At 35.3% G+C, this 26180-nt stretch overlaps 1 protein-coding gene across 1 annotated transcript; it reads left to right on the plus strand.

Moving 5' to 3' along the window:
- Positions 1-250: 250 nt before the first annotated feature.
- Positions 251-13633, plus strand: LOC129762414 (5'-3' exoribonuclease 2 homolog). The gene is made up of 4 exons (XM_055760648.1): positions 251-485; positions 641-2588; positions 12232-12684; positions 12750-13633. The coding sequence occupies exons 1-4, from the start codon at positions 411-413 to the stop codon at positions 13268-13270; spliced, it is 2997 nt and encodes a 998-aa protein (XP_055616623.1). The 5' UTR covers positions 251-410; the 3' UTR covers positions 13271-13633.
- Positions 13634-26180: the final 12547 nt, after the last annotated feature.

Genomic DNA, 26180 nt, shown 5'->3' on the forward strand with positions numbered 1-26180 from the left:
GAAGAACACCGGCTGAGTACTTGTTTCTTGGTATTTAATGATTTGAACAAATCACACATGAGTGGAGCCGTTTATATATTTTTCAAGAATAACAAATTGTGGAGCGGAAAAAAAATTGACACCGATTTTTTTTTACTATCCTAAAACTGTGTAATTTACTAACGCGATTGTAGCAATTCATCGTTGAAAGTGTTGTGCGTTGTTTCCTTCATTTTGGCAACCTTGCTTCATCTTCTACCATATCAACGCCACGAACTATCAAGGCGTGTGTGACAGCATTGGGTTTTGGTGCGCGAAAATTTCCAATTTTTTGAAAATACCAACATTTCGTCTGAAAAAATCGTACTATAGTTGCAAATAGTATAGTTAGAGTTGGATAACAATTTAAGTTCAGTGATAATAGTGACAATATGGGAGTACCAGCATTCTTTCGCTGGTTATCACGGAAATATCCGTCCGTCATTGTGGAATGCGTGGAGCAAAAGGTATGAAATGGATCAGCCATTGGAAATGTTTGGTTTACTTTGAGTTCTAAATAATTTCATAAAGAAAAAAGGGGGATGTTTTTGCTCGTTGTCTTATCACAAAATAAACTTTTTTATCCATTGGTTGTTAATGTTTACATTCGTATCCTTTACAGGGCAGTGATGCAGATGGAGAAGACCTTTACGACGATATGACGAAGCCAAACCCCAACAAAGTTGAATTTGATAATCTTTACCTCGATATGAATGGTATAATTCATCCGTGTACGCATCCGGAAGACAAACCTGCTCCAAAAAATGAGGACGAAATGATGGTAGCTATTTTCGAGTGCATTGATCGACTGATGAATATAGTCCGGCCAAGAAAAGTGCTCTATATGGCAATCGACGGAGTTGCTCCCAGAGCAAAAATGAACCAGCAGCGATCCCGTCGATTCCGAGCGTCTAAAGAAGCAGCGGAAAAAACGGCGGAAGTGAAACGAATCAGGGAGGAACTAGCTGCCAAGGGATGTATACTGCCTCCAGAGAAAGAGAAAGGCGAGCATTTCGATTCTAACTGTATCACGCCTGGAACACCATTTATGGATCGACTAAGTAAATGTCTGCAATACTATATTCACGAACGGATGAACAGCAATCCCGGCTGGAAGGGGCTGAAAGTCATTCTGTCGGACGCTAATGTTCCTGGAGAAGGAGAACATAAAATTATGGATTATATAAGGAAACAGAGGGCACAGCCGGACCACGACCCCAATACGCATCATGTTCTGTGCGGTGCTGATGCCGATTTGATTATGCTGGGTTTAGCCACACACGAAACCCACTTTACCATTATAAGGGAAGAGTTTCTGCCGAATAAGGAACGACCTTGCGATATTTGTCAACAGATGGGTCACGAAATGAAGGACTGCACGGGCTTGCAGTCGGCACGTGACGTTGATAGCACACCTCCCCTCCCGGGGAAAGAAACCCAGTATATTTTCGTCAGACTGAATGTGTTGAAGGAATATTTGCAGAAGGAACTTGATATGCCAAATCTTCCGTTTGAGTATGATTTTGAGCGCGTAATTGACGACTGGGTGTTCATGTGCTTTTTTGTTGGTAATGACTTCCTACCGCATTTACCTAGCTTAGAGATTCGGGAAAACGCTATCGATCGGCTGGTCACATTGTACAAGAAGTGCGTCTACAAGACGAAGGGCTATTTAACAGATTCTGGAAGTGTTACTTTGGAGAGTGTCGAGGTGATCATGACTGATCTTGGTTACGCAGAAGATGAAATTTTTAGACAGCGCAAGGTCACCGAAGACCGATTCAAGGAACGTAACAAGCGAATGAAGCTGCAGAAAGAAAGGGAACAGCGGCCCAATTTTGAACGGATTAACAATTCTCAGTTTGCACCGACGCCCCTCGGAAGAGGGGTGACTCCACAGGCTATTGTCAATCCACGCCAGGAGGCGACAAACTTCCGCATGGCAGGTGCGAATCATTCGCAATCCAATTCACAGGCTAGTAATCAAGCCAACGATAATCAGAATCGTCGTGGTCAGAAGCGAAAGGCTGAAGATCCTATAAACCATGAAGAGGAAGAACCGGAAACTCCGGATGAAGTTCGGCTGTGGGAAAATGGCTTCAAGGATCGTTACTATGAATCGAAATTTGATGTTCTGCCGCAAAATATCGAATTCCGTCAGATCGTAGCCTGGGAATACGTGCGTGGGCTATGCTGGGTACTTAAATATTACTATCAAGGATGTGCAAGCTGGGAGTGGTATTTTCCCTATCATTATGCGCCTTTTGCTTCCGATTTTAAAGCGTTATCTAACGTCAATACACGCTTTGAGCGTGGAACTCCATTCAAACCGTTGCAACAGCTTATGGGAGTTTTCCCCGCGGCTAGTAGGAATCACGTTCCGGTCGTGTTCGCGGAGCTTATGGTAGATCCAAAATCACCGATTATCGATTTTTATCCGGTGGATTTTCACATCGATTTGAACGGGAAAAAGTTCGCCTGGCAAGGTGTGGCTTTGCTGCCGTTTGTCGACGAGCAGAGGCTGTTCAAGGCAACCGACCCGAGGGTGCCGGCGCTCACGCATGCAGAGAGTAAGTATGATTCGGGTTTTGAGCAACGTGTTTTAGTTATAGACGAATTTAGACGCATTTCATGCCAACTCGACTGGCCCTTGGCAGGATCATCTTAGATAGCAGTGAAAGGTTGTGAAACGTGTTATACACGTTGTAAACACATTGGTCTTTTAAGCAACTTTCCATACGAAATATTCTAAAAAGAATTAGAAAAAAGGTCAAACAATTGTTCTTGATTATTTATGAAAAACTAGCTGTACCCTGCCACGCTTTGCTGTGGCACATTGTGGTTGCATGGTTGAGTTGAATTTTTCTTTTTTTCATGTTGTAACAACAATCCTAGATGTATTTGGTTGTTTTGTATATTTTATCATAGTTTGAGTTCAGTCGGTTCCGTACTTTTCAAGTTTTTAACGCGCACACAAACGAACAGAAAACTTTTATATATATAAAGATAGATGAGGGGAATCGATAAATTTTAAATCACTTCGAAACACAATTTCAGTTTTCATGATTTTGCCAAACACGTGGAAAAAAGATGTTTCCTTCACATAGAACACATTCATTACTGAATAGTCGATTTTCATTAGAAGCTCAATTTCAGAAACGCACTCTGGTCATATATAAAATCATTTTTCTTACAATTTCCCAATTTTTTATGCCGTAACAACACTCCTTAAAGTGGATTGTATATTCTGTCCAACTTTGAGCTCAATCAGTTCCGCACTTTTCGAGTTTTTGACGCGTACACAAATGAACAGAACATTTTCATATATATAGAGATTATAATTATAAAACTATAATACACCCAGTTTTTTTTACGCGAGGTATACGTACCTCGAAAAAACGGCGTAAAACATGCGTTAATTGGAAAATCCGGGTAAAAAAACAGGTCACCTAAAAACCACTTAGGATTTCGGTGCAGATGCGACCCTAATTTCCCTCATAAGCACTAATTACTAGAGATGCAACGGATATTTGTTATCCAGCCGGATACCGGATACAGTGAACATTTGGTAATTGAACCGGAAACGAAGCCTAGTTATCGACATTCGCTTTTTAACTGGACCGGTAGGTAAAACGTCAAATAAAATCGTGGGGAACTTCAATTAATTGTTCGATCCAATTGGTCGTGAAATTGGATAGACAATAGATTGTTTTGGAAGTTTTGCATTGAGTGCGACAATAGGTATGATATATAATTTGGGGAAATTATTTTTCTGTAAGTTAATCAATGTTTTTGTCATGCGAAAATAATATGAATTTTTATAATATCTCAAATCACATTCGAATGCCCCTCACAGCAAATCTTTAAATTGAAAATGGTGTTAATTGTTTACGCAATTTTACTTTATAACTGGGCTAAGGCCCAGTTGCCCTGTTAACACTTTGCGGACCGCTCACGAGATTTCTCGTTTTCGCGTTCCTTCTTTACGGACTTGTGTGAAATTAGCAGATAAAAGTTGTTGTTGCGTGCAAGTTTCTGTTCAACGTCTTGCTGGATTTAATGAACAATGAATTATTTCAATTGTAATAAATTGATTGTTAATCAAGTAACAACCGTCAAAATCATACTCATTAGATAGAGAATTGAATCATTCATCTTTCCCATAATTCATTTTTTTTCTTGATCGTGACAGAGAAAAGTTATAGACTGAAACGTGAGCATGGGTCAATATAGGAAAATATATAGAATTTTGAATATTGAAAAAAGTTGTTCGAATAGAGTTATCGAAGTTATTTGATAGAGACATATTTTACCTACCATCCAGCCACAATTTTCTTAATCGAAAAAGGGTATGAGAAAAGTTATAAGCCAAGTTGTATGGAAGAAATTAATTATGCTAAAGAAAATTAGAAAAAAATGATTTGAAAGGACCCAAAACACATTCTCGAGATAGTACTTATTCGATATAGAATACTTTTATCTATCTTTAGCTAAATTTCCATTGGTCGGAAAAGGGTCTAAGAAAAGTTATAGCCCAAAACCTATACAACATGTATGGGGAAAATTAATTAATTTAAAGAAAATTCAAAAAAGTTATTTGAAAGGTCCCAAAACACATTTTTGAGATGATACTCATTGGATAGATAATACTTCTAACCATCTTCAGCTAAATTTGCGTTGGCCGGAAAAGATTCTGAGAAAAGGTATGGGCCAAAATGTTTACAAGTTGTAGGAGGGAAATTAATAAATTTATCGAAAATGGAAATAGAACTTTTTCACATTCGAAAAAAAATTAAGGAACAGAGTGCGAAGTCGAATTTTTTGGGCGATTTTTGAACTGCTTTAAAATCGTGAAATATCAACGCATGAAGATGGGATATAAATCTCTTTGAAGCATAACTTACATGGATTTACATGGAATATTTTACAGAGAAATTAGTTTTTCGATGTATGTAGATGTAGTGGACAAAAATATTGGGAAAAAATGAGAAATCGATTTCTTTCTGTTTATTCAAAAATAGCTAATCCAATTAACGTTATCAACTCTCTTTCATTTGATTTCTATAACGTTGTTGTCCTGAGTACTGAGATATTATTGTATGAACGAAAAATTTCGAATTCGTATTTGATAATAAATAGTTCATTAAATAACCATCGAAAAACAGTTTTGAAAACTCTCATAAATTCTATGCACCCAGGATTTTTTTACACGGGGGATAGAATTATGATATAAATTGTCGCGGTACACCATAGTAGATGTAGTTTGAGTATTTTCTCAAATTTTCATTCCCAATCCTATTGAGAATGGGAAAAAACGAAAAACTCATTTTTTCACTATAGCTCTTATAGAAAACCATATAGGAGAATTATCTTATTATTATCAGAAAAAAATCACACATATCTATAAAAGTAGTACTAAATCTCTATATCCTCAAAAAAAATTCAATATTTCAAGATTTTTTTAATGTATTTTAATATTTTAGGAATTAATTTTTTATTATATTTCTCGATATATCATAGTATGCGCTTTCAGTATTTTTTTTTCAATTTTTATCTCGAAGCTATTGCAAATTTGGTGCTAAAAATTGAAAGGTACGTTTTTCACCATAGATCCTATGGTGAATTACATCTTCTTCTTCTTGGATGGCTCTAACGTTCCAGTGGAACTTTTGCCTTCTCAACGTAGCATTACTTGCGTCATTTTTATTAGTAATACTTGTTTGAGATTTCTATGCCGAATAACACGCCTTAAATGTACTCTGGAGTGGCAAGCTCTAGAATACGCGTGACTACAGTGCAAGCCGGAAAAATTTTCTTTGACGAAAAATTCCCCCGGTGAATTACATAGGGATTCGAAAAATAGTAAAAATTTCTATACAATAGAAATTTTTACTTTCATTTTACTTTTTACTTCCATACCCAGCCAGACCCTTTCCCCCGTACAACTCGTGAACGTTTTGGCCAATAACTTTTCTCTTACCCTTTTCGGTCCTTTCAAATAACTCTTATGTGTTTTCGGTCCTTTCAAATAACTTTTTTCAATTTTCTTTAAAATAATTAATTTCTCTCATTTAACTTGGCCTATAACTTTCGTCAGACCCTTTTCGGACCAATGTAAATTTGGCTAAAGATAAATAAAAATATTCTTTATCGGATAAGTACTATCTCGAGAATGTGTTTTCGGTCCTTTCAAATAACTATTTTCAATTTTCTTTAAAATAATATATAACTTTCGTCAGACCCTTTTCGGATTAATAAAATTGTGGCTGAAGTTGTTGTATAGGTTTTGGGTTATAACTTTTCTTAGGCCCTCTTCCGACCAATGGAAATTTAGCTAAAGATAGATAAAAATATTCTTTATCGAATAAGTACTATCTCGAGAATGTGTTTTCGGTCCTTTCAAATAACTTTTTTCAATTTTCTTTAAAATAAATAATTTCTCTCATTTAACTTGGCCTATAACTTTCGTCAGACCCTTTTCGGATTAATAAAATTGTGGCTGAAGATAGGTAAAATATTTCTCTATCGACTTCGATAACTCTATTCGAACAACATTTTTTGATTTTCAAAATTCTGTATATTTTCCTATATTGACCCATGCTCACGTTTCAGTTTATAACTTTTCTCTGTCATGATCAAGAAAAGAAATGAATTATGGGAAAGATGAATGATTCAATTCTCTATCTAATGAGTATGACTTTGAAGGTTGTTACTTGATAAACAATCAATTTATTTCAACCGAAATAATTCATTATTCATTAAATCCAGCAAGACGTTGAACTTGCACTTGCACGCAATAAAAACTTTTAACCGCTGAACTTTCATCCGCTATCTTCATACATAGAGACGAATGAACTGCAAAGTTTAAAGCCCCTTAAAAATTTGCAAGCAAAGCAAGCAACTTCACACAAGCTAAAACGTGCGGTCCCAGCCTTATGTCTTACAGATTTCTTCCCGGTCCTTAGAGTGTTAAAAAGCAGTCCAATTGAACCAGGTTCACTTATCGAATGATTACTGTATTGGAAAATATAAATAATCTCTCATTAACACATCGTTCAGTTTCATATTCGCATTCGGTTATCATATCTATTGAATAATCTGTATTTATACAGATTTTTCATACTTTTTGAAACCAAGAAACTGTAGATACAGATCACAGATTTTTTTTGGTTTTCATACAGATTTACAGATTTTTCAAAATAAAGACAGTGGGGGTAGTATGAACAGGTAATTTATTTGTATAGTTACATTTCGAATTCCAGAATTTCAGCTTTCTACGCGTTATTCAATCATATTTAAACCACCCTCTGGCAATAAATACTGATCAAAAGTGGAAAAGGGAAACAAAAACCGAACATCATACATAATTCCGCGTGTGGGTGTAATTTTAGCTGTTTCGATATTAAGCATTTTGAGTGGTTTAATATCAAAATTCAATTCGCTGGCTATTAAAGTTCGGTTTGTGAGTTAACAGAGAAGCGATATTAGGTATGTACGGAAAAGTAAATTCATTTTTGAGTGTAAAATTTAAATTATTGAAATAATTGTACTGGTGGGGTAAAACGGACAGTTGCCAGTGAGATGGACTACGAAAAGTCTGTTTAATCCATTCATAAGGAATGCCCTGCGTCTATGAATGGAAATCAAATCGCCAAATGTGGACTTTTTAGAAGCTGATTGGAACCAAAAGCAACATAGTTGAGGGTCTGTCCGTTTTTACTGCTGAAAAGCACGATATAACTTCTTGGAGGATTTATTCGATTTTTTCATCATTCAACGGATATTCGTGATGAGTTCAGACTTTAGTTGAATAAAATTATTCCTCTCGCGATCGATATACCTTGACGCTTCATATATTACAAACCTGCCCATATTACCCCCACCCCCACGCATCGAAAAAAATGTTGTACTTTTCGGTCTGTTCTAATTTCAGTAAAAAATATTGAAAAACACGTTTTTGTAAAATATTTGGCCAATTAGGTAAAGAAACAGTATATTGCATTGTAAGTTACTGCATCAAAGTTTTTGTGAAACATCAGTTTCCAAAGATATAATTGAAGTTTTTCTTAACATGTTCGTTTTACCCCCACCTTCCCTACTTCAGGGTGGCCACCCATTCGGGAAAGGCGGGAAAAAGTTGGGAATCAAAATCTATCGGGAAAAAGTCTGAAATTGTTTCATGAAGTCGGGATTTTATTGCCCAGTGTTTTTTTTTGCGCTCTAAAATGTTACTGGTTGTGTTCAAGCGCGTAAGAACGTCGCACGAGATGTAACAACTCTCTTTTTTGGTGTACCAAGATGAAGGACGTCTTGTTCTCACCGAAATTTGTTTCGAAATTTGAAGCGAAGGAGCTTGAGGCTAAAAAAATGATTATGCTGGCTGACTCCCAGACAGATGCAGTTTTGATGGACGAGAAAATTAAAATGATCAAAAATTGTTGAAAGTTGATTTTCATTTCAGGGTTTTTTTTTGTACCTTCTTCATCCACGGAACAACAACACCTTGCAGAACCTTCAAATATACAACATCGACTGTTACCTTTAGTCCTTGATCAAATGAATACGGGGGCATTACATCCCCCTCGTTGGAGACTACGCCTAGAACCATCACATGGGTCGGAAACTTCGTTGACATGACGATAGGAACCTGACTAATATCTGGTGCAAGTCACCTGTCATTCCATCGATTCACCTTTTGATCCTGATTGAAGTATTTTTCATCAGAGAAAAAAATTACAGATTTAGCATGATGAGGATGCTTCAACCGACTTTTTAGCTTTTTCCAATCGTCGTTTGTCACAGCGCTCATGGATTGATCTCTACGTAGCGCATACGACTATTCGCCAAGGTTTTTCGCCATTTCCCGAGCCATGGATCTCCTTGATTTTGCTGGATTCTTTTGATTCATTTTTTCCATTTTTTTTACCCTGCTTTGTTCTGCGGTATTGGAACGGCACTTGTATTTCTTCCGGATAGGTGCGTATGATAGTTTATTACTTTCCCAAGCCTTCTACCGAACTATCTCCTTTACGCTTGCCCAGCGCGAAATAACACGAAATGCCAGATACCTTTAAAAGCTTTTAGTAAAGTAAAATATTGAAATAATATTCCAAGTGCAGCGAATAAAATATTTACTGTTGGTGGCAATATAGTTGCGACGGCCTTATAAAGGGTAAAGCGCTTCAGGTATCAGGTGTTAACCAAGGAACTTATTTCCCTGGATTTTTGTTACATTTCGAATCTTGCGTTAAGGGCTCTCTTATAGGCTAAGCCTTCAGCAAATCCCGATTAGGGCAGCCACTAACCCTTCAGGATCCGACGGCTCCAGAACGGTCCGTCCGAGTGATGTAAGTCTGCTTTTCGGTTTGGGATTTGCTCTGTTATTCTTACTAGTTTTTTCGAGCTCCTTCCCTGTTAGGAATTCTGGCGTTGCAAATATTGGACTCGGCTGGTTGGGTTCGGCTGACATGATCCTGATGGTTAACTTGATGTTGAGAAATAAATACGTCCTGGCTTGCTTCCGAGATTGAACTGTTTATTTCCTTGTTATCATGGACCTTTTGGTTTGTCTTAAAAATACACGAATTCATACTCTAGCTTGAAATTAAAGGGAGAGAAAAGCCGATACCCGAAACCGAATTCATCCCATGGTTTCCATCCTTCGCTAACGCTAAAGGAACTCAATTTGGTGAAGGTTTTACGACCTAACTATTTGCTGATCCCTATTTATATATCCTGTTCTTATTCTTCACTTAGTCCCAAGCGGGGGATCTTAAATTTTTTTTTCTTTGTCCTATTCCTTCTCTGCACTTCGCGTTCATTCCATGCGCGATAAAGGGCGAGACCTAAACAAAACAATTTTTATCACTTCTCGAGTGGCCCATACAGCGTTCTCGCCTTGGGTCTTTTCAAAACATGCTTCCAACGATAAAGGTTAAAGTGGGAAACGTCTAGCTAATTACCGGCAATAAATATTTACTTCTATTCCTTGCGCTATCTCTGGCGCGCTTGTCTTGGAAGCTGTATAGAACAATTGAAGAGAAGGAAATGAAACATGTGGTTTCCTCTTGCTGACATTATTTTGTTTTTCAGATGTGCGTTGCGCTACAAATTTGATATTTGATTATTTTAATTTATTTTTAGCCCTGTTATCTAAGCTAGGTCCGTCACACCAGGTGCATATATTCCAGAAACAATCCCGTCCATCCCTACATCCAACTCAAAATATGTTGCTGAAAAACACACCGTTCAAATTTTTGTCACATGCGGAACTTGGCAGCAATAAAGTAAACGCATTTTCACAATTCCGGTTTCAAAACTCAATTTTTAACTAACGACATAATATTATTAAATTTTCATTTCTGAGAGTCGGGAAAAATGCGGGAATTCAAAAATTTAAATTGAGTGGCCACCCTACTATTTATGGCTTGATGTCAATAATATTACATGTTGTTTATTGTCCCTAAAAATGACCTCTGCAAAGTTTCAGCTCAATCGGACATAATTTAGGGGTGCCTCAAAGCGCTCAAAGTTTTGATTTTTTGATCCTCGAAAATCTTCCAAGGGGGGAGTAAGGGAAATTTGGAAAATTATTTTTTTTTATGCCAAATGACTTAAAAGTGCATAAAAACGCCGAGATCTGGTGTAATCCCGAAAAAAATTTTTTAATTATTTTTTTTTATGTCAAATGACTTAAAAGTGCATAAAAACGCCGAGATCTGGTGTAATCCCGAAAAAATTTTTTTTTGGTGTAATTCTCACGTTTGACATGTTTTTGACGTGTTTCTAAATAGAAAAAGTTAGCAGAGCAAGTAAATCGCGATAATACATAGAAATGCTACGAATTAAACAATAATAGTAATTTTTCAAAGCAAACATAAAAATTCAAAAAACTTTTTCCCTATAAAAGGCCCTTTAAATTCTGATGATTTATTATTTATACGGCCCATCTCTAATCATCAGAATTTAAAGAAACCTGTCTTCGAGAAAAATGAATTTTAATTTTCCATTTTTTTTTTCAAAAAAATTGTTTGATGTTTTTTATGAAAGCATAAATAATTCCCTACATTTCATTCTTTGACTAAAGTTTTGTAGGTTTGATAAATTTTTGTAAGATTTTTTTTTGAAATTTTGAGTTTTTTTTCAAAAACCCGTAACAAAATGTTGGTTGAAGAATAAACTGTAGGAATTTATTTAGGCTTTCATTGAAAATATCAATAAAATTTTAAAAAAAAATATTTTGAAAATTAAAAGTCATTTTTCTCGAAAACATGTGTTTATAAAATTCTGAAAAAACAGATATAAATATCAACGATACTAATTTCCAACAAGTCATCCATACAGCGGATGGTTTCCCCTTTACAGGGAAAAAGTTTTTCTGCCAAACAACTTTTTCGTGTTTTTTTGAAAAATTACTATTAATGTTTAATTTGTAACATTTTTATGTATAAATCATCGCGATTTACATGTTTTGAAAACTTTTTTCTATTTAGAAATATATCAAGAACATGTCAAACCCGAGAATTTACACACAAAAATGTTACGAATGAATATTATTTTTTTCAGGAGTCTTCATACAAGAATGCCTTATATTCCAGACCTTATAAAAGATAGAAAGTTGACGTCTTCGACAAAAGTTCATATTTCAATAAGATCTAAAACTTTCTCAAATTCACTATATCGCTATCTTGACTTTTAACAAATTTAGGATTAGTTGTAATTTTTTCAAAGAAAATATGAAAAAGTTGTCAGAAAAACTTTTTCCCTGTAACAGTGTTTACCTTCCGATGTATGAACGACTTCTTGTAAACTCTCTATTCATATAATGGTTTTTGCGAATTGTAAAAAACATGTTCTTGAAAAAAATTAGTTTTAATTTTTAATATATTTTTTCACAGCGAAATTTTCTAAAAATTTGTTTTGTGTTTTTTTTGAAAATTTAATCAATTTTCTACATTTCATCTCTTGACGAGAATTTTGTAGGTATCATCGTTTTTTGGGCCACAGATTTTTGTAAAAAAATTAGAAAAATTTTTTGGACCTTGGTTTTATTCTTTTTTGTATTTTTCAAGTATGCAAAGTTACTTAAATGACCCGTGTCTTTACACCTACAACGTTTCACTGTTATCTGAGATGGTGCTGCCAACTCCTAAGACGGACTGGCATGAAATTCGTCTATATAGCATCAACTTCTAATCAGATCATTATTTCCAGGGCTACGCAATGAAAACGGCCTCGCTCGATTGTACATATCTGCAGGAACAGACGCATACAGAATGGTGAAAGGCCTCTACAACGATAAGGTGGACTATGAACGTGAAGTACCCATCTTGGCAGGGTGTATGCGTGGATTGATAATTCCTACCAAGGAAAGCGTGCCGCTTGATGGTGTTTTACCTTCGCCAATTCCTGGGCTTTATCCGGTAAGCGAGAACCAAGTGTTGACGATAAAATTTCTCGATCCGAAATATGCGGATGACTTTATCTATCCAGCGCGGAAACTGGAAGGAGCACGCGATCAACCGAAGGTTTTGGGAGCAAACGAGGGTCCAGTAATTGGCTTTGGCCCAAGAACGGATCGTGGTCGCCTGGGTAATGCTGGACACCGAATGGTGAATCACTATGGAGGTCGCGGTGGATTCAGAGGAAATAACAATTTCAACAGAGGTTAGCATATATACAATTCTTGTAGCCAGTCTAGATATCTTCCAATATTTAATTCAACTTTTTAGGTGGAAACAATAGCTACCAGAGCAATAATGATTCTTATTCGTCCAATGCCAATCACAACAGTGGCGAGCACGCCAATACGAATGCTGCGGCGCCTCCGAACCGTGGCGGGATGAGCGTTTTCGAGCAACTGAGTAGTCGTATCAATCATTACCAACAGCAAGTGCTGGGGGAAATTTCACGGAATGCCAACACCACCGGTGGTGTCTTGCCCAATCCGTTTGCCAATCAGTTTCGCTACGATTACAATTCTTCGAACAACGCGAGGCAGAACAGTGGCGACTATCACAATCGGGGAGGATACAATCAGAACCAACAGCGTGGAAGAAATATGGGTAATCATAATCACAACAATCAAGGTGGTGGCCAACATCAGCAAAGATATCAAGGTGGCGGTGGTGGCGGCGGCGGCGGAGGAGGAGGACAGAGATTCAACAACAATTTTAATAATGGAGGCGGAAACCGCTATGGCTCCAATAATTCCGGCGGTAATCGATTTAATAACAATAGGAGAAACTATTAGGACACTTCTAGATTTGAAGTGAGATGGCAGTGGACTTGTTCTGCTGTTTTTAAAACAATATTTTTCTTGAATGATAGTACCTGCCATTAGGAAGATTCAGTGCTTATAGTGCTGCATTGTGTAAATGGCAAATGTCAACCTTTCAATAGCACATGCTAGTTGTTAAAAGATCGTGTAACATTTTTTTTATGGAAATAATTTCATTGTAGAGGAGCATTTCTTTTCTAGACAAGGTCGATGAGGAAAATGTTTAAAAATCTGATGAAATTAGATCTAGCGGACTTTAGTAGACTATTTCTCAATAGTTATAAAAATATATTTATACTTAGGAGTATAAAAAAATAAAACAATAATAGTTTGGAACCGGATGTTTGTCTTATTATTGTTGGTGTGAAACGTCCCTATTGTAAACATTCTCATTTCCTAGGTACACAAACGCCTTGTCAACGACTAGAGTATTCTAGTTTTCGATTTTCGAAATTTTGTTCGTGTTCTAAACAAACAAAACGACGAATATTTTTACCATTCATTATTTCATTATTCGTTCATTTATCTTTTAGCAATACAACAAGAACTAAACGGTGAAAATATTGGTGAAGTGAGTGGACTTAAGAAAAGCCATGCCAAGTGCCATGGCGGACACGATTGGTTGGTTCTTTGTTTTTAAGAGGCTTTAAACTTTGCGGTTCATTCGCCTCTACCTGGCGGACATGACTCCAGTCCTTCCGGTTATCTGAACAAAAAAAAATGGAAAAGATTCTGAATCAGTAAAGATGCCGCTATCGTATGAGCGTATAACGTTTTTTCACATCAAATTTGCAATAAATCGGTTCAGTAGAACTTGGGATATCGTGTACGTGTATGTTCTTTGTAAAATGTACCTTACAATGTCTAAACTTCAGAAATATGTAAAAAATTTTGTTGATTTTTTTAAAATTGCTAGACTTTTAGTCCCTCAAACATAACTATAGAAATTCATTGAACGTATTCATTCGTAACTTGAAATATTCGTGTCATACACCTTGTATAAACTTTTATTTGCGATATAAAAAAAAGGATACAAATGAGTAATTAACGAATTCAGATTAGGTGCCAAATGAAAACTGTAATCGATTTACATCTATACGCATTGTATAAATGCAGGCGCATTCGGAATATTTAACGAAACAAACATAGGGTAAAAGAACAACGCGATTTTAAGGCTTGAAATTTTTTCACTTTTTTTCCAAAAATGCCTTTTTTCAAAAAAAATATAGCTTTTGAACTACTGTACCTATTTAGATGATCGATATATCTAATAAGCTAGCATAAAAAAATATTGATCTAGCAAAAAAAAATGATTTTTTTTCCTAATTACTGATTGTAGTCGTATTTTATTGTTTTCATGGCTTTGGACTAGAGGGCGCTATATTTTTTCTTGAAAGCTGAGGATTTTTCACAAAACATACAATAGATGACAAAAATGTCAAAAATCGACACTCTGGGAGTTGCGGAATACGAAATGAAACGTATGGCTTATGGACTGGTATGGTATAGATTTTTCATTTGCAACTTATTGCGAAATGTTCATTTGCTCGATAATATACCCTATGCAAAATATTAGCTCATTCGAACTTCATTTGTTACAGTTCAAATTTGAGTTTTTTAAAAACCAAAAAAACACTGGAAATCGGGGTTTTCAAAAAAATGTTGATGCCAAATGTCTTAAAATTGCAGGACACATCGAGATTTACACTTATCTCAATCATTTTTTTTTTGTTAAAAATCGACTTTTCAGACGAAAAAACGACCAAGCGCCGAAAAAATTTTTTTTTTCATAGATTTTTTTTCGAGATAAAAGTGAATCCCGACGACTAATGCAATTTTAAGACATTTGGCATTAAACATTTTTTTGAAAACCACGATTTTCGGTGATTTTTCGTTTCTCAAAAAAACTCAAATTTTTACGTCTCTGACGTTAATAAATAAAGTTCGAATGAGCTAATATTTTGCACAGAATATATTATCATGCGAATCAACATTTCGCAGCAAGTTCCGAATGAAAAATCGAGATAACTATTTTAATTGATACCCAAAGCCATACGTTTCGTTTCGTATTCCGCAAGTCCCAGAGTGTCGATTTTTGACAAAAATTTTTTTTTCGTGATGACACTAGATCTCGACGTTTCATGCAATTTTAAGACATTTGGCATACATTTTTTTTCGAAACCCCCCCCCAAACTTGGGTGATTTTTCGATTTTCAAAGAATTCAAACTTTGACCGCTTTGCGCCACTCTCCCTTAAGTCCGATTGAGCTAATATTTGGCATAGAGTGTTTTTTCGAGGTGGTGAACATTTTTTATGAGGTAACTTTTTGAAATTAGAGATGACCATTTTCATTGGCCCTGTTGTCCACATGGAAGTTCTTCTATTTTTTATTTTAAAAAACCAAGAAAGGCGATTGCCCTGACGTGAGAGGTTCATTTTGGAGTAAAATACTCAATGAATTACAAATGGTGCAGTGTTCATTGAAATATATGGCAAAGCTTGTGTTTTTTTGCAAAGGCTCTATGTATTCAATGTGTTTCATGAATATATATTTCTTTTATTTTAAAAATGTTCATTCCTTGTTACAAATATGTACAGGAAATAATTTCGTTCATCTTTATAAATGTTTTCCTCTTATTATAATTGATGAAAAATAATATCACTGGGATAAGAAAACAAATAAAAATATATTTTCAAATCTGTTTTTGCATAGTCCCTTTGCATTAATATGAGTGTATGTTATTTCAATTGTTTTGATTCCGCATTCGTTTTTTGACTTAGTGTCCGGTGCTGATTTTAGCGTAATTATTGCTAAAAGTTTATCGGAAGGTTGACTATTCTTTATAACATTACAGTGAACATTAATTTTATAGTCTCCTCACATAAAAGTCATCAAGGTAAGATATATTTATTATCGCATTTAAATAAATTTAAAAGCTAAATTTTGTTCACAGACAATGAGCCGATAAAAATGATAGACCTGTCAAGGATCTTGTAATTCCACTGTTCGAAACTGCGCTGTTATCGTTTGGATTCTCACTGGATGAGCCCGGTGAGCACGCATCTCGCATCTACCTTATGGTCAAGCTGGGTCTTGAAATGGATAAGGACGAAGCTATGAGCACAGATATACTCCATCCGCAACTACTGATGAAGATGCTCCTCCACTAGTGGATGACACCGAGGATGCCTCACACATGGAAGAAGTTGATTAAACATATACGGTTTTTAACTACTTAAGTAGCTTTTCGTAATTTTTGAAAGTCTGATTTGTGTTTTTGGAGAAAGGAAACAATATGCTGAATTGAGTTTCTCGTATCAGTTAGGGTCAACTATTGTAAACTTTCAATTTAATGTTGTACCGCGTTATAACGGCTGCAGAAGATGTATATTCTTGTCATTAGTACTAGCATACTAAATACTTGAACTGACTACATGTTAATAATAAATATAAATTATTTCAAAATTCACAGTTTAACTGGATTGCATTCGAAATTGCCTATTTTTTCCGAAAATTTTCACAAAGTAGATGATGAATCCATCTTTGAATCTGTAGTAGCAATTGCCCATTTGGAACGGCGAATTATTAGAGATCGTTACATTCCTTTGGTAATGCCTAATCCTATTTTTGGTTACCATTGCTGGTACTAGTCGATAACAAATGAGGATACGACTTCAAAAGTCACAAAATGGTATGTTTTTCCACTGCAATCGCACACGAGAATTGAGTGAGTGTTTATGAAAGTTCATTCAAGGTAAAAATCTCTCCACAGTCGCCTTCGGGAATTGAGTGAGGCAATTTTTCCGAGCTGTCACTTCTCATTCGCGCATCAGAATCAGTCCCAATATATAAGCAATAATAGAGATCAGAAATTGGTACCGAAAGATCAGATATAAATACACTCGACAAAAAAATTATAAGAACAGAATGCGAGATAGGAAATTTTAAGTGATTTTTACATGCTGTAACTCCATGAAAAATCAACTCATATCGATGGGATGCGCATCATTTGAAAGCTACAACTTTCAGCTATTAGAATATTTTACGTAAATATTTTTTATCTTGGTGTGTGTAGGTGTAGTGGGCAACAATCTCGGGAAGAAATGAAAAATCGGTTCTTCTTTGTTTTTTTCAAGGATATTCTGGACTAACACAATTTTTTGCTAACCAACTCAATAGCAAGTCCAATTAACTATTAACCGACTTGATTTGGTCCCAAGAACGTTCCTGTAGGACCTTCCCACAGAGAGATATTTCGGTTTGAATGAAAAATTACCCCTTCATCTTTGATGATGATTAATTCAATAAACAACCATCGCACCGCAAATCGAAAGGCAGTTTTGAAAACTCCAATAAATTCTGAACAAGGATAATTTGTTACTTTGACGAAAGAAAGTTTTTTTGCATTGATTTAAAAAAAGTGCCAAAAACAGGATTTTTATAGTGCTTTACCAAATCCACTTTAATTCTGCAAATATCGCAGTAAGTTCTAATGTTTCCAGGCAAATTTTTAGCCTAGTGTATTCCCTAAACATCTGTGAACGTTTCATATTGATACGTTCAGCTGTTTTTTCTAGCCGATTTTTCAAAGTTTGGAGTAAATTAGACGAGCATATAATCGCAAATCGTATCAGAAGTACAAAATCCTACGCGACACTCAGAATGAACGAGTTACATCATGTTACATCATGAATATTTGAAAACGGTGATTGTGGTATTTGAAATAGTTTTGGTGAGCCTTGCTTGAGTTATTGCACAAAGTCACCTTGCAAGCACTGAAATGCTTATTCCGTTCGCTTCTACAATCCACTGTAAGAGCTGATTCTCAACTCTTGTTCGGATAAAGACCAAACCAATAAACCAACTGGACGATACACGCAAATTAACTTTTCAATACATCGGAGTCAGAATGCAAACATTTGAATGTTCATGAAAATGCAAAACTGATTTCATTTATTTTTCAAAAGATATGGTTCGATCAATAAAAATATTTATTTTACGTGCCCAGGTGGACATCATATTGGGTTGGGGAAAAAGAAATGTCGTATTTCTGATCGAAATTTGACGCTTTATTTAACATACTTAAAATTATCCAATTTAAGTCAAATATTCGCCGTTTTGTTCGCAAACTTGTTGCCATTGAGAAGGCAACTTCATTATCCCCCCCCCCCCTTATAAAACTTCCCTTCCTTATTTGCAAAAAACTCAGACAGCCAGTTTTCGCAAGCCTCTTTTGAGGCCAACTTAGTATCACCAAGAGCGTTTTGTATGGATCGGAAGAGATGATAATCACTTGGAGCCAGGTCCGGACTATACGATGGGTGCAATAGGACATCCCATCCGAGCTCCCGTAGCTTCTGGCGGGTCATCAAAGATGTGTGAGGCCGAGCGTTGTCCTGGTGGAAAAAAACACCATTCCTATTGATCATTTCTGGCCGCTTCTGGTCAATCGCCTGTTTCAAACGGTCAAGCTGCTCACAGTAGAGAACCGAGTTGAGGGTCTGACCATAGTTGAGCAGCTCATAGTGGATGATTCCCTTCCAATTCCACTTCCAATCCCACCAAACGCAAAACCTTCCTGGCCGTCAATCCGGGCTTGGCGATGGTTTAGGCCGGGTCACCGCGCTTCGGTCACTACTTTTTTCGCTTTAGGTTGTCGTACGTAATCCACTTTTCATCACCAGTCACCATCTTCTTCGAAAATGGGTCGAGTTCGTTCCGTTTCAGCAGTGCATCGCAGGCGTTGATTCGGTCTAAAAGATTTTTTTGCGACAAATCGTGTGGCACCCATACATCCGGTTTTTTTTTTTGGAATCCAATCTTCTGCAAAAATTTTAATGTGATAAAACGCACTCCTATAATTTCTTCTATATATATATAAATAAAAATGGATCACCGAATGTGTTAATAAGAGCAAAACTCGAGAAAGGGATTGTCCGATTTAGGGCTGTCTTTATTCTGTCATATTTTCTGTATCAAACATTTGTTCCATGTAACGGTGAAACATGTTATTTACAAGTGGTTGAAAAATCTTGAACGAAAATTGTGTCTGAAAATAATCTGATATTATAATGACGAGTTTTGGTAGACGTACTAGGTATTTTATAGTAAAAGGTAATTTTAAAGGGTAGATGAAAAGATCAATCAATGGGCAGTTCTGCGATTGGACCCATGAACGTGCGCTTAATAAGAAAACGTGGATGTGATCACGAAAAATCAATTTTGGGCGGGACGAAGTTTGCCGGGTCAGCTAGTATCATATAAATTATTAATATTTTTTTAAATTTCCATTTTGTTGTGATTTTTTAGCATTTTTTAAATTTTCGTAAAATCTATTATTATATTGTTTTCGTGTATTTGTAAAAAGAGCCCCAAATCTTATCACCAGCGCTATGAAAAGTATTGTTGCAAACTAGAAAATTAGATATTTTTCTGAATCCCTATATGGTTCAGTATAAGACGACACTCTCAATAGCTTGTAAAATGAATTATGGAAAAAAAAACTCATAGTGTATCATAGTATACTCATAGTACCTTACTATGTTAGAATTACCATCGAAAAGTCAAGTTTTTTGATTTACTGCAAGCTGTTTATGTTATGTTATGCTTATTCTCACATAATTTTCAATGCTCTACTATAACAATTGGACATATTCTATGCTTCGAGTTTTGATTTCCCAACTCTATGTTCACTAAATATTTAATACCTTCTACCAAATTTATACCGGAAATTTGTGTTTTTAAAGAAAATACTTCATTTATCATCTAAATTTATATTATCGCCTTCAAAATATGTCTCTTCTAAATCAAAATACTTTTTCCAACGCAAAATTAATTTTTTATAACTTTATTCAAGAATTTCCTTAAGATAGTACGTTCAATACACGATTCATTATGAAAAAATCATGAACATAAAAAAAACAAGTACGAACACAGCTGTACTGTGTCTCAAAACTTAATTTAATAATTACAAAATTTCAAACCAGTGAACCATACACCCAGGTTTTTTTTACGCGGGGGATACGCACCTCGTAAAAAAAACCGCGTTAATTCGAAAATCCGCGTAAAAAAAACCGCGTTAATTCGAAAATCCGCGTAAAAAAAACCATGTCACCTAATGATAGATATCAAATGGGACTATCTTTACGTAGAACGGTAGTAAAAAGTTGAGTGTTACTCGCTTCCAAAACCCGTAGTTTTTTCCTGCAATTTCGTTGGTTATTGGTAGCTATAGTTCGGTTTTCCTCACGAATGAGGTCATCTGCTAATGCTAGAAGATTCCCTTGTGATTAGTACACTCTTCTGTCGATGCACGTGCTGTACCACTGTTGGACCGTTCAGAGCTAAGTAGAGAGGAAAAGACATTCACGAAAAGCTGCCCGTAAAAACCCCGTCCCGTTGTACCGCCCGGCGAGCTCCCCGTTACCCAACACCTATAATCCACGTAAGAATCGTGATAAGGTGCGGCACTAAGCGCTAAACTCCGTTACAAGCACTAATTACCGTGATTTGCTGTGAGGGAACATGAGAGAAAAATGTGAGCTGAGGGGGAGATGTGATATTGCACTGGTCTTTTTTGACGCGGGTACAGCGTAAAAAAACCGCGTTAATTGGAAATTCCGCGTAAAAAAAACCTCTTAAAAAACCGCGCAAAAAAAACCGCGTAGAAAAAACCTGGGTGTATAGGGATTCAAAAAAATTACTATTTCCTTATTTGATACCTTATACAACATACAACATTTTCCATAACTCTGGTGATAAGATTTCGATGCCCTTTTCACGAACACTTGGATACAATAAAATTATAGATTAAACAAAATATTTTTTTTCATTTATTGGATATTTTCGCGTCGTGTAGTTCTCGAAATTTTCAGAAAATAAAATCACAAATATCAAAAATTACATACGAACATATTTCAGAAGAAATTAAGCCAGTACTAAGTCTTAAAATACTAAAAAAAATAAAAATTTAATAAATATATATTTTTTGTATCGCGCCACACTGTTAAAATTCTGAAAAAATCACACATATCTAGAAAAGACGTAGAAACGCATTCAACACGAATTAGAGTAGTAACGAATCTCTAAATCTTCCAATTTTTTTTCAATAATTCAAGATATATTTTAGTACTCAAATTTTTGATGAAAAATCGACTTACTATGGTGTAGTAAGATGCACTTTCAGCATTTTTTTTCAAATTTTTATCTCGAAGCTATCGAGAATGGCGTGAAAAACATTAAAAAGTATGTTTTTACCATAGATCCTATATTGAACCTCACAGGGGTTCAAAAACAAAAAAATTGTCAATTTTTTCATTTAGTACTCTGTACAAAATTTTTCCATAGAGCGGGTCATTTCGTTTTGGGGCTCTTTTTACTTCCATACCCGGCCAGGCCCTTTGACCCCCTTCCCGCTGACCGATTGATCTGAAATTTGGAACACAGCTTTTCTCTGCAGTAATTATGAAACTGCATATTCCATGATCCTGAAAATCCAAGATGGCGTATTACATATTTTCTCGAAACCCCATCAATATGGGTATCAAAAAAAAAGGAATTGACTAGCAGAACACAGTTATTTATAATACAATGCAAATCCAAAATGACCGCAACCACAAAATGGCACCATACATACATATTTTTTCAAAACCCTATCAATATATGTATCAAATGAAAAGGCTTGACTAGTAGAACACAGTCAGTCTGTTCAGTCGGAGCGGACTAAATGAGGAAATATAAAAAAATTAGTTATTAGTAGCAAACAATCGAGAATTTCCTAACCTTCACCAGACCTTTATCAGATCATACTAATGTTGTAAACAGCCAAGGTTTATGACATAAAATCATTGAAAACTGATAATAGTATGCAGTCAGAGTGGACCATGTGCATACGACCATAGCGACTAGAGAGAAGTCACGGTCTTCTGACAACGAGAAAATGAACGGAATTTCAAATGAAATATTGGATTTCTCCACATCAGAAGAGTCTTCCCTTCGTCCTTCAATGAACACGGAAAAGTAACTCATATTGAAACACAATGCATATGCTTTTCGGACTGTTATTGAAAAGTTGATCGAACCTATTATTGTATCTTGTGCAGACAGAGTGGACCAAGTGTCAGAGAGTAAAAAGTCGTAATTACAGGTCGGACTCGATTATATATGATTCGATTATATACAGTTTGATTTTTTGTATATTTCAAATATGACCTATTTTAAGAAAAAAATTAATATTTCAATTTTATTGTGCAATTTAATTGGTTTTTATAAGTACAGTGGAGTAAAAATCGCGATTGTTGAAGTTTTTAGTTGAATTTTCACCCAATTTCTGGTTTATAACGGTATTGTAGCGAAATTTAGAAAGATAAAAGTTGGTTGTCAAAATACGAATTGTAGAGCGGTTTGAAAATTTTAATTTGGTTGATAGAAACAATCAAGTTCAAGTTGTGAGTTTTTGGGTTAAAATTAATAATAAAACCTTTAAAACCACTATCTTTTATTTTTTTCCACTTCCAAGATGTCACTTAGATCCACTAATTTAAATGTTTCACAAATATAACCTATACTAAATACTCTCATCTTTCAAATGGAAGCGACAAAATCGTCCCATTTAGCGTACTTTTTGAAGTAGAGCCAGTTTAAGTCTGTTTGCGCTGGAACAATAAAGAGGTTCAATAACTCTGTTATTGTTGAAATTCGACCATATACATAGATGGATTTTTCCATCATCTACTTAGAGATTCTGTACATTTTTTTTTTAATTCGAGAAAGGTGTTTTCTGACTAAGGTTTTTCTGAAACCAAGTTCGATAACTCTGTAATGCTTGATAATGGTTCAGCATATGCGTAGAATTATTTTGTGCTCACGTGGACGAGTGGTTAGCGTCACACCTAACATACCGGGGGTTCGGGTTCGATTCCCGTTCTGGTTGGGGGAATTTTTCATCAAAGAAATTTCCTCCGACTTGCACTGTGGTAACGCGTATTCTAGAGCTTGCTACTCAGAATGCATTCAAGGCGTGTTATTTGTCATAGACATCTCAACTAAAATATTAATGAAAATGACGCAAGTAATACTACGTTGAGACGGCGAAGTTCTACTAGGAACGTTATGGCCATTTAAGAAGAAGAAGAAGAAGAACTATTTTTATCATGACGTATAATTTTTTTTATCCCATTTGTTTATTTATTTAGGCTCATTGGACATTTAGCTGGTTTTTAATCGTGTACATGTTACATGTTTCTGGTTTCTATAAATTGTAAATTACACAGTAGCCATTTTTAGGCGTAAGAGTTCCTTCTGTTCCATTACATATGGTAAATTATTTCTTTATTTCGTCAAACTATAGTAGACAACAAATTACATACATTACATTGCAATTACAATATACTTAATGAATAATTTATAGCTATATTTATGAAAATCAATTATAAGAGGTATCATGTCTTTAGTATTAATAATAAATTACGAACTGCAACGCAGCAAACATATATGATAAAACTGTAATTCACGAATACAATGATCTTTCAGTCAATGACTTTTTCAATAATTTCTTCGTCATTGTCACATCAATTACATTACTGTACTTATCATCATTCTATTAAGTGGACCATTCATAGCATATAAAGTTCGAAATGAAGTTGGTTTGAACAAATTCCGTGCTCGCAAGGCTCGTGTTGGTGCATAAAAATTTAGATTTTCAAGTAAGTTTTCTGAGCAAATCCTGTGTGAAACAAAGTCAATTAAACATGAAATTGTGGCATTTTCTCTGCGTTTCTCAAGTGTTTCAATATTTATTAACAAACAACGAGCTTCATATGGGGGAAGGGGAGATGTTGTCCAGCCTAGCTTTCTCAGGGCAAATAATAAAAATTGTTTTTGTACTGATTCTATTCGATTGGGGTGCAGTTCTTGATAGGGTGCCCATACAATACTGCAATATTCTAAAATAGATCTTACAAAACTTATATACAATGTTTTTATTGTGTATGGATCACTGAAATTGTAACTAAATCTTTTTATGAAACCGAGCATACTATTTGCTTTATTGATCATTGTATTGTAATGTTCGCCAAAAGTGAGTTTCGAATCAAGAATTATACCTTAATCTCTAATTTTGACGCATCTCTCTACAGTTTCAAATCCTAGAGAACATATGAAGTCATAAGTTTCATGTTTTCGAGTATACGATATAATATTACATTTTTTCACATTAATATCTAAAAGACTTTTCACGCACCATTCGAAGAAAACATCTACTTCTTGTTGGAAAATCACAAGGTCACTACATTTGGTTACTTCCATGTATAATTTCATATCATCAGCATATATTAGAATGTTGAGGTTAGTTAATACTAGTGACACATCATTTACGAATAGGATGAACCTTGTGGAACTCCGGATGTGACATTCACTGGATTAGAGATTTTTCCTCTATTGGTGAGGTAAGATTCTACCCACTTCAATAAAGTTCCAGTTACTCCCATACGCTGGAGCTTGAAAATAAGCATTGGAATATCTACTCTGTCGAAAGCCTTGCTGAAGTCTGTATAAAGATTCTCGACAACGTTGCCTCTATCCATTACCGCAAGAGAATAGGATACAAATTCTAACAGATTTGTGGTAGTGGATCTTCCTTTATAAAAACCATGTTGATTCGGTGAAATATAATGTTTTAACTGATTGAACATTTTAGTATTGACAATAGATTCAAATAATTTGGGATTACAAGATAATATGGCGATGCCACGATAGTTATTTATGTCAGAACGGTTACCCGATTTGAATATGGGTAGTAGGAATGATTTTTTCCAGACAGAAGGAAATATTTCCAATTTTAGCGATAAATTGAAAATCAAGGACAAAGGATGAACGAAAGCCGATGCCAACTTTTTCAACAACATTGGAGGGATACCATCCGACCCGGGACCTTTAGATGAATCTAGACCCTCCAGCGCGATAAGAAGTTCATTAGCGGTAATATTATTAATTGTGACCGAGTTTGCACACTCTGGTAAAAACGAAAAATAATCGTAATCTCGAACCACGTTATTTGTTGTGTAGTTACCTTGGAAAAAACGGGCGAATTGATTACTAATATCACTATCATTTGATCCAACGTATTCTCCAAATTTCATACTTGATGGAAAATTATTAGATTTCATCTTATCGCTGGCAAAATTAAAAAATTTCTTAGGATGGGATTTAATATTATTTTCTATCCTTGTAATATACCTTTCATATTCTAGTGATATTTTCGCATCAAGGGATTTACAAATATCTTTGTATATGATTAAATTATCCAAACTTTCGCTGGGTTTGTATCTTTTATGAGCTTTTTGTTTTTTGTTTTTGAGATTTTTAATATCACGAGTGAACCATACTGGTGTTTTTGAATTTGTATTAAGTTTTTTCTTTCTTGTTGGAACATGTTTGCTTATGATTCTATACAGATTATCATCAAAAATTTCAACAGCTTTGTGTATGTTCCTTTCATCTTTAAGTAGAAATGACCAATTTATATCATTAAGCTTACAATTAATTTGCTCGTAGTCTGCTTTTTTGAAATCAAAATTTATCTCAAAATCGCAATCGGCGGGGCGTGTACTTGTGCTATCGATAAATAAAGAGTATTCTATAGCGGTTTGGAATTTTTCATTTTTCCAAAGAGGACATTCAGCTTTCGAAACATGGAAATCTTCTGTGCAATTAGTAATCAACAAGTCTAGGAAACAATTTAGTTCATTTGAAATAGGATTGATTTGACAAAGACCTAGTTGGCTTGTTTTATCGAAAATAAGTTGCAATGTCTCATTTTCGCCTACAATCGGGAGTAAGATTGATTCGTTCTCCTCGTCTACAATGAAATCAATTGTATTTTG

The sequence above is a fragment of the Toxorhynchites rutilus genome, chromosome 1 (assembly GCF_029784135.1).
Source record: "Toxorhynchites rutilus septentrionalis strain SRP chromosome 1, ASM2978413v1, whole genome shotgun sequence".
Classification (NCBI taxonomy): Eukaryota; Metazoa; Arthropoda; class Insecta; order Diptera; family Culicidae; genus Toxorhynchites; species Toxorhynchites rutilus.

What these genes read in the sequence shown, in the direction of transcription:
- LOC129762414 (XM_055760648.1), top strand. Translation starts at nt 411, where the DNA reads ATGGGAGTACCAGCATTCTTTCGCTGGTTATCACGGAAATATCCGTCC. An exon ending in TGGAATGCGTGGAGCAAAAG is followed by an intron (nt 486 to 640) that starts GTATGAAATGGA and finishes TATCCTTTACAG; the next exon opens with GGCAGTGATGCAGATGGAGA. An exon ending in GGCGCTCACGCATGCAGAGA is followed by an intron (nt 2,589 to 12,231) that starts GTAAGTATGATT and finishes CATTATTTCCAG; the next exon opens with GGCTACGCAATGAAAACGGC.